General features: G+C 46.6%; 4 protein-coding genes across 4 annotated transcripts; 2 read left to right on the forward strand and 2 right to left on the reverse strand.

The window, feature by feature from the left end:
- The first annotated feature begins 1,118 nt into the window (after positions 1-1,118).
- On the forward strand, positions 1,119-2,745 carry EDB93DRAFT_159906 (uncharacterized protein). Its single transcript, XM_041455549.1, has 4 exons — positions 1,119-1,311; positions 1,361-1,813; positions 1,870-2,045; positions 2,103-2,745. The coding sequence occupies exons 1-4, from the start codon at positions 1,258-1,260 to the stop codon at positions 2,575-2,577; spliced, it is 1,158 nt and encodes a 385-aa protein (XP_041309956.1). The 5' UTR covers positions 1,119-1,257; the 3' UTR covers positions 2,578-2,745.
- A 2,293-nt stretch (positions 2,746-5,038) lies between these two features.
- EDB93DRAFT_160195 (WD40-repeat-containing domain protein) lies at positions 5,039-6,583 on the forward strand. The gene is made up of 6 exons (XM_041455550.1): positions 5,039-5,629; positions 5,680-5,706; positions 5,766-5,780; positions 5,833-5,904; positions 5,957-6,193; positions 6,247-6,583. Exons 1-6 carry the CDS (start codon positions 5,156-5,158, stop codon positions 6,379-6,381), a joined length of 960 nt encoding a protein of 319 aa, XP_041309957.1. The 5' UTR covers positions 5,039-5,155; the 3' UTR covers positions 6,382-6,583.
- Positions 6,584-8,204: 1,621 nt separating this feature from the next.
- On the reverse strand, positions 8,205-9,283 carry EDB93DRAFT_1132178 (uncharacterized protein). Its single transcript, XM_041448990.1, has 4 exons — positions 8,794-9,283; positions 8,654-8,745; positions 8,509-8,617; positions 8,205-8,449 (listed from the first exon to the last, which is right to left on the reverse strand). Exons 1-3 carry the CDS (start codon positions 9,032-9,034, stop codon positions 8,594-8,596), a joined length of 357 nt encoding a protein of 118 aa, XP_041309958.1. The 5' UTR covers positions 9,035-9,283; the 3' UTR covers positions 8,205-8,449; positions 8,509-8,593.
- An 816-nt stretch (positions 9,284-10,099) lies between these two features.
- On the reverse strand, positions 10,100-11,910 carry EDB93DRAFT_160335 (uncharacterized protein). Its single transcript, XM_041455551.1, has 8 exons — positions 11,845-11,910; positions 11,740-11,790; positions 11,402-11,682; positions 11,091-11,346; positions 11,003-11,039; positions 10,873-10,951; positions 10,502-10,821; positions 10,100-10,443 (listed from the first exon to the last, which is right to left on the reverse strand). The coding sequence occupies exons 3-8, from the start codon at positions 11,481-11,483 to the stop codon at positions 10,246-10,248; spliced, it is 972 nt and encodes a 323-aa protein (XP_041309959.1). The 5' UTR covers positions 11,484-11,682; positions 11,740-11,790; positions 11,845-11,910; the 3' UTR covers positions 10,100-10,245.
- Positions 11,911-14,473: the final 2,563 nt, after the last annotated feature.

Below are 14,473 nucleotides of genomic sequence, written 5' to 3' on the forward strand. Positions count from 1 at the left end.
TGGTCTCATGTTAGGTTAGTCGACTCGTCGCTCCACTTGATGGTAAGTGTCTTACCCACATCTTTGCTCCCATTCGTGTGATCTAATTTGGTCTACCGCACGCAGGAGGTTAACCCCACACTTGCAGATGCTGAGAGTGTACGCCAGACCGTGGCGATGGGGTGTTCGTTGGTCCATTCTGCTTGGGTAAGTCGTCCATCTGTTGCCCCGTTCGTTGTTTCCAATTTTCTTGGATGGGGATGCACGTGCACTTTTGGGCATCCACAAGGACTGCCTACAACGTGGATAGACAATGTTGCTCGTTATCTATCTGTTGCACAGGTGAAAACCTTCTCTGAGGCACGAGTGTCGTAGATTAATCTCGATGTGACGGTGTGATATGATCTAGTGGCAGTGAGTCACATCTGCTTATCAAAGCCCACAATGGTTAACTGTTCGGCAATAGTGGAGAGGGGTATCGGATGCGGATTTGATCTCCGTGTAGGTTGTTGTGGACAATCAGAGGCACGTGCTCGCTCACGTGCCATATTGTTAGACGTGATATTTCTTACGCGTCGTCAAGCATGCAATCCCTGTCTGATGCATTCATGTTGATAGATTTTGCAATCAAATTATCGAGTGCGCAATGTTCCAGTCAATAGCTGCCAGCAGCATCTGGGGAAAACGACGCGTCCCTATGCATGAAGAAAATTCCATGAACATTGCGCAGCCAAAGACGAAATTAAGTCTGAAATTTTGATGCATCGCGTCGCGTTCGATATTGTTAAGAAAAATGAGTGGTTGCGTATCTTTTCCAAAGATACCTCGGATTAATATCACAATTTAACTAATTGAGTTTTCCACAGTCGTGCGGGGAAATATCCGGGTGCACTGCGTAATGTGCTATTATCCACCGGTGAAATATACATTTGTGGATTAATTTCCTTTGTATACCTTGCTTTAGTGGAGTATCACGTTATGGCCACAGAACGAAAACATAAGGTACGCATCAATTGCTTAAACGCTTTAAGTGGTAGCTCACCAATATAAATACTCAGCACTTGTGTCTCTTCTCTCTTCTTCATCGATATCTTCCAGATACCATTTGCTATCTAACTTGTGTACCTACTCTCATCTACTTTACTTCTCTTCTCTCTTCTTCATCGATCTCTTCCAGATACCATTTGCTATCTAACTTGTGTACCTACTCTCATCTACTTTACTTCTCTTCTCTTACGCGTTAGGGCCTACTGCCACCCACATTATCCATCCGTCAACATGAACAACGATAGAGCTCATTCTAATATGCACTCTTCCATGCCATCTTATACGGTAAATGCACCTCTCGTTTTCGAATGCTTTCGTCGTGTCAACTCAACAGGGACAGTCACAGGCTCAAGACACTGGAGGTCAACCACCTCTCCATCCTCAACCACCTCTCCATCCTCAACCACCTCTTCATCCTCAACCACCTCTCCATCCTCAACCACCTCTCCATCCTCAACCCCCCATCCCCTACGTCCCTCAGGGTTTCATATATTGGAGTCAAGCGTACGGCAACTACCCACCGCCACAAAATTATTACGGTGGCTACCCGGGACCTCATGCTCATGGCGTAGCGCCTGTTGCAGCACCTTATCACGCTCCTGCAGTGCAAGTCCCGATTCTCCAGCAGGAGCAGGTGCTGCCCAACCCTGGACCAATGTTGCCAGTACCATCTGTAGGCCCAGTCGAAGGGGGTTCTACGCAGACTTTAAAGAGGAAGGCGGTTGATCATGACACAACAGCAGCGAAAAGATACCAGCGTCATCGTCCTCAGGACGATCCACTCTTTGTGAGTCAATTTTATTTGTCGGATTTTCGCCATCTGGCTGACGGCTGTTTCGTCAGGCATGCGTGCTGGGCGAAGATGGGATAGAGAGGTGGAAGTGTCTCAAAGACACATGTGCGCGCCTAGCTCCAATGCTAGAAGTTAGCGTGCACAGGCACGTAACGGAGACGAAGTCGCATCTCGAAGGCACCGAAGATGCACCTCCTGAGTATATATGCCCAGCGTGTGGCGCCAGGTGAGTACTTCCTTCATTTCGAATGTGACCATGGGGCTGAAATGTTGATTCTTATAGTTTCAAGCGTGAGTCTGCGTTGATCAGGCATCAACCCAGTCAGCAATGTGCAAAAAACAGGGCAAAGTCTCTGAATTGGCATGCACCCTTTCGCACGACCGGCGCTGGGCCAAGCACAACGTCCCAGCATTTCAACCGGCGTTTGTCCCCACGGGAAGTTGCATCTCTTCCCAAGGTGCAATCCAATGCTCTGGGTTCATTTGCAACAACCCCTATGCAACAGCCCGCTGTTGCACCTCCATCACAGTCTATGCAGCGTATCACAGTCCAGGCTGCTACTCCTCTCCCACATGTAACTCGACCTCAACCATCTAGCGATGCTATACCAATCATCGCGCGAGAATTTTCGCTGCCGATTTTGAAACAGACCACTGCTTCCTCTTCCTCACCGTCGTCAACTTCCTCGTCTGAGAATGATGATGATGACGATGATTCATTCTCAGGTCTATTCTCAGAGCCATCCTCTCCTGCCTGAGATGAAAACGAGGATGGATTCAACTGTTCTACGTACCTATTCTCTTGAAGCCTCTCGTGGCTGAGAAAGCAATGAATGCTCCTAGTCCTTGATGTGAATGTAATCGCACTTATCTTTACTGTATTCGAGTCGGGATGATACCTATGTAACAATACTATACCAGTCTCGGTGAAACGCAATGTACCGTTCAAATTACCTCTTGCTGGACTTGAATGCGCCATATGACCCTGAATCGAGTGTTTCACCTTGCTTTGTGGCACCTTAGTTATGAAATGGTCCTCTGATGGCGTTCTCTATGACTAGTTGATATACATCAATGTACAGTGTCTAACGAAATGATATGGCTTAGAAAGTACTAGATGTCTGGCGCATATAATTATTGATATCAATATTTCAGGTAGACTTATTGTAGACACGCCGATATACAGGATATTATGCCAGCTGGTGGGGGAGTGAATGACATGCACCTAAAGAAGTAATTATATAGATGAACATCGAGATAGCTATCCACGGTACCGGTCGAGTAGATATATAGCAGACGAATGTACAATGACATGCCGCCAGTGTATCCATTCCGGTCGCTGAGCAACATCTGATTGCGCAGATCAAATTTTGAATCCGCAATTAGGAAATACACCCAACCGAAGGTGAAGCTTTTTCTGATGGCCAGGAAGGTCTAGAAGCGTCTGATCAGGGTTTTAAACTCCAAGTCTGACATATGTGCGCCTCACTAGCTTTTGAAAACCTACATACACGAACTAATTGACTACATGGCACAACGCTTAGTAGATAGTAGTCGATTTCCGAGTTGGACTACTCCAGCGCACATTCTACTGCTGCTTGATCCTGAGGGTTGCAGAATGCTTGGTTTTTCCATATGCGTCCGAATGAAGTCCGAGGTTCGACGTACTACTCATGATGTATCGACGGAGTTGAAAGTATCACAGCCTCTGCTTCTCTTTCTCCCTGCTCCGTTCAGTTACGCATAACTACAGAGGCAGTTGTGTGGCGGAAATCCATCTTCTACAAAGGTATCAACAACTTCAAGTATCATACTACCAGTGCCGATCAGCTATTGTTCGAGTGTTGTAAATCAGCAAGGATTCCGCCGAAGGGCCTTGTCGTAGCAGGCCATAATGCCGGTCTTCACATTCCGGTACGTATGCCTTATTCTGTGAAACTTCTGCCTCAATCAGCGGTCTCACTGAGTAGAGCAAGCGGTAGAATCCTATCGTATTCAAGCAAACAGCTGAGGAGAAACAAAACGTGTCAACCTCGCACTGAAAAATAATCATAGTCCATATTATGAAACCCAATATCAAAACATACTATGTGATATCCCAAAAAACATGGGTTTTATACAACTTGTCGGGCTCGAGTAACCAGAAATAATCAGGTCCAAAGGAAGTGGTGAAGTGTGAAAAGGAAAGAGTTTATGGATGCTCTGCGAGGATGAGCATGGGGCAGGCAGAAATTACATATTGCTTTCCCGGAAGTTTGATTACTCATCAGATGGCTGGAAGAAACCGCGTATGCAGAATATGAATCGGATCATCAAGGATCCAAGGGAAGGACAGGAGCAAGGGGACGCACGTGGCTATGTCGTGGCACAGGGAGATTCGTTTGTAAAGGACACGAGGATAACGCGGAATGAGCACCTTAGTAAAAGACTTTAAGAAATGATTGTGCAACCCTCCCAACCCAAAATTAAACGTCCACCGCAAGTTCGCTGTCTTGACTACCAGCCCTCCCTCCCAATCTCTTGCGTGGATTGGATTTGCGTCTAGTTTTATGAGTGGAGCTTGTTGTGAGTCAAATTATGGGTGGAGGAGTGCGTACTGAATGATTTCAAGTATCTTCGTGGAGACTTGCAAACTTTCGAGAATCAACTGCGTACAACGTCCTGAAATCTCCGACCCTCTCGTGAGGAATGCCTCATGCACGTCGATTGACACTCATTCAGAAGAAATCATGTAGGCTTTTCGACTCACCAACAATCTTGCTGCTAGAGAACCAGGTCCAACGAGCTGTCACTTGTCGCACATATAATCCACGTTGTCTTTAGCCCTGGCCATGTCTTCCACGGCTGCTAGAATCAAAAGGGTGTCCACAATAAAAATCCAAAAGATCATGCGAGGCCATACCAAGCGGGTTCGAGGCGTTGCGCATCTGCCCAATGGACAACACATCATCACATGTTCGAGAGACGGCTCACTTCGACTATGGGACATAGAGAACTGTACTCAGATAGGCAAAGACTGGAGAGATGAGGGGGATGAAGTAGGAGCATGGAGCATGGCGTTGTCTCCAAACGGCAGAACTAGTTGCCACCAGCTATCTTGATGGGACAGTGAGGTTGTGGGACATTGAGACAAGGAAGGTCATCACGAAATGGAAAGAGCCTAGTGAAGATGTCAACTCGGTATGCTGGAGTCCAGACGATGCGCAGATTGTTATTGGATCCGCGGACGGGACAGCAAGAGTGTGGAATGTCGAGAGTGGCAAACCATTGATAGTCCAGGTAATCCAGACGGGACACGAGTCGGTATACGTGGTGAGCTACTCACCCAAAGCGACGATGATTGCAACAGGAGGGTACAAAGAAGATGGAATCAAAATCTGGGATGCAAAAACCGGCAAGCTGCTCTCAACAGTCAAACACGAATATGCGGTTTGGAGCTTGGCATGGACGTCGAATGAAAATAAGCTTATATCCGGCTCAGGGAATGGCTCGCTTAGGATATTCGACACTGCCACATGGCAGGAGATCGCCGTTCTGGACGGTCACAAACAGGTTGTTGAGGCCATCGCTTTATTTCGCAATGACCGCCTCCTCGCAAGTACATCATGGGACAAAACGGCACGTCTCTGGAATTTGGACAATAACCTCTCCATCGGTCTACCCCTCAAGCACGCAAAGGATGTCGAGTTTGCAGCCTTTTCTGCGGACGGAAAGATGCTATCCACAGCTTGCGCTGATGAAAACGCATACGTGTGGGACATTCACGCCATCCTCACAGCCTCTGGCCTACAAAACCTCCTGTCCATACCTGTGAGTCTAACTTAACTCCTACTCCCCATCTCATTTACGTTGGCTCATAGGCACAACAATCTGGACTCAATAAGAAGGTATGTATCATTATCTCAAAGCTTTTCAAAAATATGGCATACTAATGTCCCGTTCGCAGAAGTCAGATGCAATAGTATGTCCTGTTGTTCTCGACCTTAACATTGATTGTGACACCGTTATTTCAGGCTAATGCTGGGCAACGTCCAGCCTCCCTTCCACTACCAGGTTTGCTTGATGACTTGCAAGATTGCGATCGTGTATGTCACCACTATCATAATTTACCGATTCATGTACTAACTTACAGTCCAGTTCCCCACGAGCAACAATACCATTTCTCATCCGTTGGTACATCGTCGCCGCCATGCTTCCGCACCCTTCTGGGAGTCGCGTCCACGTACGCTCCAAGTCCGCCTTCTTCAAATTTTCCACCCTCCACTGGCACAGCTCGACCCTGATGAATCAATCGAACTCCAACAACACTCAGGGCCCAGTACTTCCTCTTTTCCTACTCGTCTTGTCGGAGTTGCTGCGCAACAAGACAACCAAGTATGTTTTTATGGGGAGTTGACAATAGATGGTGTCTGAATACTTATGCACAGGTGTCGCACGTTGCCCTACCACCAGAACAAGCTAGCGATAAGGAGAAACGCATCAAAAAGTCTACATGGTGGAATCGTTTCATCCTGTTCCTCTTTTGTGCGTCTCACTCTTCCGTTGATGGTCCAAATTCATAGTGAGTAGCACATGTGCAATAGTTTTCCTGTATTCCTGTTACTTTGTTTTTTGTCTTGTTGTAGAATGTCTTTTGCTATCTTATCGATTACGTCGGTTGACATCTCACATCCTAACTTGTACGTTAAGAAATGACGCTACGTACTGTATATTCCATCCACGTGCTCCAGCGCCGGACTCAGTTACTATGCGTGAATGCTCCTCAAAACAAAACAAGACTCCCTACTCGCCTGTCCGCTCAAAATTGGTACCACATCAGAGTACCCTGAACGACACTGAGCCTCTGCAGATCTCCTTCCTTTTCAATACGAGGTTCGCTTGTTTTCAGCTTAGTCAGAATTAGGTCAAGACAAACTACCTCGTTCAATCGCAGTCCTCGTGCTGTCAAAGTCGCTGCACAATGAGGCAAGCAAGTATGTATTATTTGAATGTGTTAATCCTTGATTTCTGCGCAGGCATTGTGCGTTAATCGCCGACTTAGTGAAAAGGCAAAACACAAAGGATCTAAATACTTGGGTTCGCGCAATGTTGTTTCTCTGCTGGTGCCTTCTGTTCCTGATGAGAGCCCTGGTTATTGCAGCATAAAGACCGCGATTTTCGGCATAGTGTTCTGACTCTTTTTTATCTCGTTGATACTTTTCGACTGCACTACCTATAATCCCTAAGAACTCAAGGACGGAATGAAATAAGACATCTATTCTTGTGTAGCGCAACCATCGTCGGTCCTAACTCGACTTCATGACAGGAGAAAATTATTAGAAGACTCTCTGAATAGCTCTTCTCACGGTTGCTGGCTTTGTCTAGCGTGATCGCCCGCGGACTCGACAGAGTCCAGTCTCGAGTAGCTCAGCATGTGGATGAAAATTTCGAATGGCTAACCCCAATAGACAGCACAAGATAGCCCAGCTAGCAGTGTCACTGCGGCAGGTTCAAATGATGAGGCGATGGATGAGAGATCAGGATGAGAGACCGGCGGGGATTCTAGCGAGCGAGCGCTCCCATAGGTCCTGCCAAAAATTCTGCCATTCACCAGCCATAACAAATCTGCCAAATCGATTAGAATCGTGTCCATAAGTATATGTAGGATATAAAAGGTGTTCCTACAGTGTTCCTCCATCTTCAGATAACATTCGAGATCACCCTTGAAAGATCCCATATCACACAAAATGCATTTCTACTACTTCCTCGCTGCTGTTGTTGCTTTGACAGCATCTATGATGTCTGTCAGTGCATCTGGCAAATTGGGGGAAGACTGCATACATAGCGAAGATTGCTGTATGAACCGCGTTTGTGCATCTGACGGGGTATGTTGTTATGTAACTTATCAGGATCAACCACATGACTCACCTGCGCACCTTAGGCTGGAAATTTGGTCTGCCAGCCGTAGTGGTCGGGCGAAAATTGAGTCGGCAACCCAAGCGGCACGTCGCAACAGCGAATCGTGTCGCACGTAGTCTTATAGCGCCTTCGTTTTAGTGCAAACGTGCTACTAGCGTCTGTGTTCGAGTGTTGTGATACGAACAATTAGAGGACATAATTCGTGATTGACTACTTAGCGGAGTGTGCAAATCACCAAACCGGATCTGGGCTAATGCTAAGGGGCCTGTTGTTTTATCAAACCTTCGCCGATACTAAGGACTTGTGCAGCAAACTTTATTGACTCTATTGCCGCTGTAGTGATGAATACTGCGGCGGGCACGATCATAGCAGCGAGTGAGAGGAACTTCATTGAGGTTTGGATGTTCTTTTTTATCAAATTGAAAGCTAATTATCGTATCGCTTTTATACACAGGCAGAAGTAAATGGACGTCTGCGCAAAAGCATACATGCACTGAGCAGACTGGGTAATTCAATGTGCCATGCCAACAATCAGGGAAATATAATTTGCTACGAAGTGCTTTGTAGCACTCTGTAGCGCGATACTCCCCGATGATATCCTAATGGTAAGTTTTTTTTGCAATTTTGGATCGTTGTCTTGTGTTCGGTCCAAGGTTTCGCAAGGAGTCGAGAACGTCGAGCAAGTTCTGTTGGAGCTCTTCCTTGCTGTGAACTTGTATGCCAGCGACGAGTCTGAGAATGATGGCGCCGGAATCATGAGTACTAAGAGTTAAATTGACGGGAACACGTACGTGACTCTCTGTGGGACAGTAGTATCCGTAATGACTGTGCAACAATGAACGGCAGGTAACCAATCACATAATGACAGAGTCGGCATCAGAGAGGCACAGGAAGCGGGGTCTGCCGTCAATAAACTCATGTATAATTCAAACAGACATTAAATTTGACCGTCTTGAAGGCCTGAGACTCTCCAATGAATGCTCGTACTTCACGACCGGAGGTTGTGGTGCGAGAGATGGAGAACAAACCTAGATAGTATGTCAGTCGTAGTGCGCTGCGCTAGAGTACCTACCTACCGATAATGTTCAGAGCATGGCCAGGTCCAATGGGGCGGGGATGAGGCGGAGGCACTACAGCTAGCTGCGGTGGACTGGTTGGGTAGTGAGATTCAGTATGACGTGAATCAGGAGAATGCGAGGGCTGGGTGCAGAAGGGCATAGGCGATGGTCGCGACGAAGGTATGGGAGTGTGTCGTGAACCTGATGGAGATGACGCGCTATGCTTGCTACCATCCACCCGAGATCGCTTCGTGTCCATCTCATCCGGGACCGGGCTCAGAGGACGCTTGAGGGAGCCTGACCCTTCGGGGGGTGAAGGACGGCTGCGCGAAGAAGAGACAGCCACGATCTGTGGATGAAGATGCTCGGGTAGGTATTGCGAGAGGTTGAGAAGCGAGCTGTCGAAATATATAATCTACTGCACAAAGGGCCAATGTGTATAAGTTACACGCCAGGATGATAAGATAGGGAGGCAGAGTACATACCTTCAGGCCATTGACTCTCGAATTACCCCTTCGCACCCCTTCACGAGATCTCCGGAATCCGACAGGGCAACCCCTTCGCAACTCTCCCGCGAGCCTGCGGCGCACTGACCCCTTCGTATGACCATATTTTCATTCAGAGATCGCGTCTATTTGTCACCCTTCTCGTACCAATACCACGAGTTGTACTGGCAAGTCCTCTATTTCCTGGACCTCCTCCACAGGTTCTAAACTATGTTTTAGGTGGCAAAACACCTCGGGTTTGAGCCCAAATAGCCTCGCAAGTTCATTGCTATTTGTTCGCATCAGATATCATTGTTGATAACTATCTGATTTCTCATTCGCTAACACGATGAACGTCAGCTGCGCATAGAGAGACCTTATTCTATGTACGTTTTTGTTACTTGAATTTACTTAGAATATAAAGCATACTAGTGATTTACAAGGAACCATTATCGATTCATCGACCAACCACTCATCTCGCCGAGCGAGCCCACCAAACTCTTTTGTTTAAAACATGCAGCTTATTTCTCCAGTGATCTCCTTACTCCTGGCGCCGGTCGCTATAACTGTCTGCGAGGGTGACTGCATCGTCGATATCACCAACGAATACCTAAACCGCTACGAAAACATCTTGCTCGAGACCGTGATCCTTCAGAATTTGGAAAATCCATCTCAATTCACCATTTTCCTTTAGCCAAACTCATCAGGATGACACGCACAGGTGGCCCAGGTCAGCGAGCCACTCGTTCCCGCAACGGGCCGTAGAGTCGTGTAAAAGTTCCAACTCCCGTCTTGCAAGCCTATAACCTTATTGCCTACAACAGCCTGCACAAAGCAATACTCCCGACGTACTATCCTGCTACGAGGGTGATACATGAGCCAGCGACCGAATGTCTATAAAGTTACAAAGAGGTGTGACGCAGAAGATAAACTTGATAAATAAATAGAGTGCGGCACGCTATACATGTGCTTCCGCCGACTTCGCCTAAACAGAACTCGACCCGCTGACACTGGCCTGCCCTGGCCTGGTTGCTTGCGCCACGTTGGTTCCTTCTTCTGGGATAGATGAATCCCCTGCGAATGCTAGAATCGTAGGTGCTGCTGGAGCATGTGGAGTCGACCACTCATGTGTAACTGCCCTTCCCCGTGCCACACGTATGATAATAAATAATTGTGTAATGCCCTATTTGAAACAAAGCCAATATCAGAGACACGGATTGCTCAGGTTTCTGCCTGCTTACTTGAACTTGATAAATAGACAGGAAGCATATTGTAGAGAGAGAGTTTGATTCCATGGAAAATGCGACTATGTAGACGATGGCGAAGACACTGTATACCATGGCGGACTCGATGACCATGAGGATGACGCTATCATAGGTGCTAGAATCATATTCAGCCAACGCTGCCTTCATCTCGTTTCGCATGGAGACCAGACGTTTTACCACGAGAATGGAATAAAGCACGGTATTCGCCCCTAGGAAGGCATGATATGCAAGTGCAGCGTCGATACTGTAAAATGAAGCCCCGGCACCCGCCCGGACCAAGACGGTCACGGCTACTGCTGCTCAAGATGTCAGTGACCACGACTGTTTTGTAAATGATCTAAATGTACCAATCATGCCAATATAGACGACGAACATTGGGATCATCACGTGTCTCACCCCATTCCATATCACAAAACATCGGTAAAGCTGAGTATTTCGGGAGTCAGGCCTGCACATACGGCAAATTATTCGGCTCACAAGTAGTGCTTGCATAAACCACTCCGTGGTGTAACCACTAGATACGACCGTAAACATTCTGTGTAGATGGACAGGCAAAGATGCCTACCAGAGCATTGCCACAAAGTTGATACGGTAGTGCATCGCGTTCTTGATCAGCGCAATGGGGCCGCCAGGTGCATCGCGAAGGTCTATCCAAATTATCTCCGTATATTTCAAAGTGCAAGCAAAGCATATCGTCGAAAGTGTGAACGTGATGAGGGTGTAACAAAGAAGCATACGCCGATTATCTGCAATTTTTTGCCCATGTTGGGAACGTTGCATGAGGGCAGTCACCGCTTGTACAGTAAGGAGAAGGTATACGCCTATTACAGTACAGAGGTCAACTACCAAATCATCGTGGTGGGCAGAAAAACGCACCGTAGGATACACCCCCCAAAATCATTCCAATAAGACGAGACCGTTCAAGCGGCAAATCTGTGTGTGGGGTATAGGAGGACATGACCCAAAATTTGGGAAGATGAGAGAATGTCAGGGAGGTCTATCTTAATATCTGGCACCAGCAGCCTGAGGGTGGTTTTAGCCTTGGAGAAGAAGTAGTAGTTGTATATAGTCTCGGAATAGAGTTTTCATCTAGAAGAAAGAATGCATCAACCAGGGACTGCGACGCCGGTAGATAGAAACCCTTTTCAAGGACGAGACTGTGAAGTGCAAGATGACATGAAAATTTTGACATGGAATTGAGAAAATGGACTAACTCATCAAGGGTTGCTTCAGGCGCTGAAACATAAATTTAAAACTTCTCGTAGCTTTGGTGAATCAGAATCAGTTAGATTCTGCCATGGTGCATTTTTCAGACTCACCCCAGTGCATCACAGTATCAAGCCAACAAGCCAACAACTCGTGACTCACCCTGGCAAGTACGTATCCATGTCTTGGCAGGAACTAATGTCATATCCGTTCGGCGAATTGAATAACACTTTTTGTGACTGGCGGCAAGAAGGTTAAACACCACTAGAATGCCAACACCTCGGGTTCTGTAATTGTCAGAGGACGCCGCCGCCGCCGCCTGAAAATCCAAAATCCAGAAACGAGCCTTTCGGATCAGGAGCTTTTTTGGAACTAAATATATAGCTAGGGTCGGCGCACCTTCAAGTTTTTATCACAAAGTCGACCTCTTACAATCACACAAAATCTGGTTGCAAAACTACTTAGAGACATACAATTTCGTTGTAGATATTATTACTACACCTTGGCTGAAAGGCATTTTCACCTGAAGTTGTAAACGTTCGTAATCAAGCGTCCCCGACTCTACGAAGTAGGGAGGGTTCTGTCAGCTCCAAACGGCCAGGCACCTGTATGCAAATGTGCGCGTGAACTTATTTCCTTTTCTTGAATTCATGAGGCGAAGACCTCATCACTGTAACGCTCGTCAAAAGCCATCGCCGAATATCATAATCGACGTCCGTGGTCAGGACACTCGTAGTTTCAAGCAACAAGACCGGATAGCCATAATAGCTGCATCTGATACATACGCGCCAGATGTTACGACTCCGCAGTGGCGGATTCGGGGACTGGCGGGTCACCGCCGCTACGATTTCAGTAGTTACCAGATGTACCCGTACTTTTGAGCTAGCACATGCAAATCATGATCATGATCAGATACTATCATTCCTGGGAATCTGCAACTGGATGTAATATGCAAATTGTTCAAAACACCTCAATGCACTGCTTGAATCACCTCGAAAAAATTTAGATGCATGTAGGCTACTTAGAGATGATGTACTGTCCAAGTAGAATAAAAATTTCTCGAGTGTTGCAGCTGCGAGAGACGGAATAGTGGTAATTTGCAACCTTGTATAATCATAAATGATCCAGATCCCATAGATCCTAGAGAGATATTCAAAAAATTACACCCGGGGTATATCAAACACCTTGTCAGGGTGTCAGAACACAATTTCGATAGAGGCCATTCTCTTGTTTTAAGATGCTATAGACGGAGGATTGTGGACATGTATGAAAGCGTGACAACAGATAGGAGCGTGTGTAAGAAATTCAATCTCCTCTACGGCACACTCGGCTTGATACACGGCACTGTCCAGTCAGTCGCATTCACATTGCATTGTCTCGTTCTCGTATCCTCGTAATGCCTCCAAACCGCCGGTGAATTGTTACAGCGAAATTTGCAGCACTTCAACGACCACCCGGAACTCGAGAAAAATCAATGCTATGATGGTTTATTTAATCCCCCCTGTTCTCGCAGGCACCGTCTCGAAAATGACAATAGTGTGGCGCCTGAATTCCCGCAAGATATGATTCCCCCAAATTCGATTCAACAACCATCCAGGTATCAACCGCGGCTGCCAGTGCCTGTCACTCATTCCTCAATGTCAGCCATGGATCTGCCCCCACCCGGCTATGCACCTCCATATTATTCAATGCACCATTCTGTACCTCGGTCTCCACCTGTTCTTCACCCTCCCTTCGCACCGGTTGGTAGACCTCTCGCTAGTATGTCTCAGGATTTTCGAGTTGGTGGAGTGCAGATGTATGACATTGGGGGCTCTGGTGATGCAGGCCATCAGCTGTATGAGTCAGGACTCTATCAACCGTACCATTATAATCACAATTATTAGTATATAGACCATGATCCTCAATAATATTCATTTTCAAAGCGATGCGCAACGACGAGCTTCAGGGTCTTCGGAGAGTGAAAGTTGACGGTGCCGCTGCTGTGCCGACGTGTGACACGACGTGACCATGTTTTGCAGAATACCAGTCAGACCCTGAATTTTCTCGGCCTTCATCCAACACTCCACCAAAAAATCCTTAAAATCCTTAAAATCATATTCATATAGAGTAGCTACGAATATATAATGGTGCAAATCAGTAGAAGATAATATGATGCGGTTGAGGAGTTACAAAAGATTTATTGAAAATGTTGCAGAACCCCAGGAGTGATAGTAGTCCTAAAAGTAGTTTTATATCTTTTATTTTTTTTTAAAATGATTGTGTTGTACAAGTGGAGACAATTTGGCCCAATTCGACCTTTGCAATTTTAGCTAAAGTAACAAACAACAAGGATCATTTTAAAGTTCCGCCATGCCGCAAACGGAGTTTTCTCGGCACCAAGTAAAGCAAGAGCTCGAGGAACCTCCAAAGGCCTACAAAAAACCTCACGAGAATCAGCTGTTCCGCGATGGCTTCTTCACCATTTAAATTCAACCTTCAATGTTCAACATTCACGCTTTTGCATACTCACTTTGTTTCTACGGGCAGCACTGGTTTGAACACCTTATGACGAACCGAATCTCTGGGCCTGCCAAGTGCTAGCGTTCGACAGGGGACAGCGGTGCCTCCTGAGTCCTTATGCATATGTCTCAACACCAACGTACTATAGACAACTGCGGTCCAATTCAAAAGTCCCCTCAATAAATTTTTACCAGCGCTCGTCAAGGGACTCCAATGCCTCATCAACATACGACAGACAAT

This window comes from Suillus bovinus (genome assembly GCF_016758785.1).
Source record: "Suillus bovinus strain UH-Sbo-P2 chromosome Unknown EDB93scaffold_13, whole genome shotgun sequence".
Taxonomy (NCBI): domain Eukaryota; kingdom Fungi; phylum Basidiomycota; class Agaricomycetes; order Boletales; family Suillaceae; genus Suillus; species Suillus bovinus.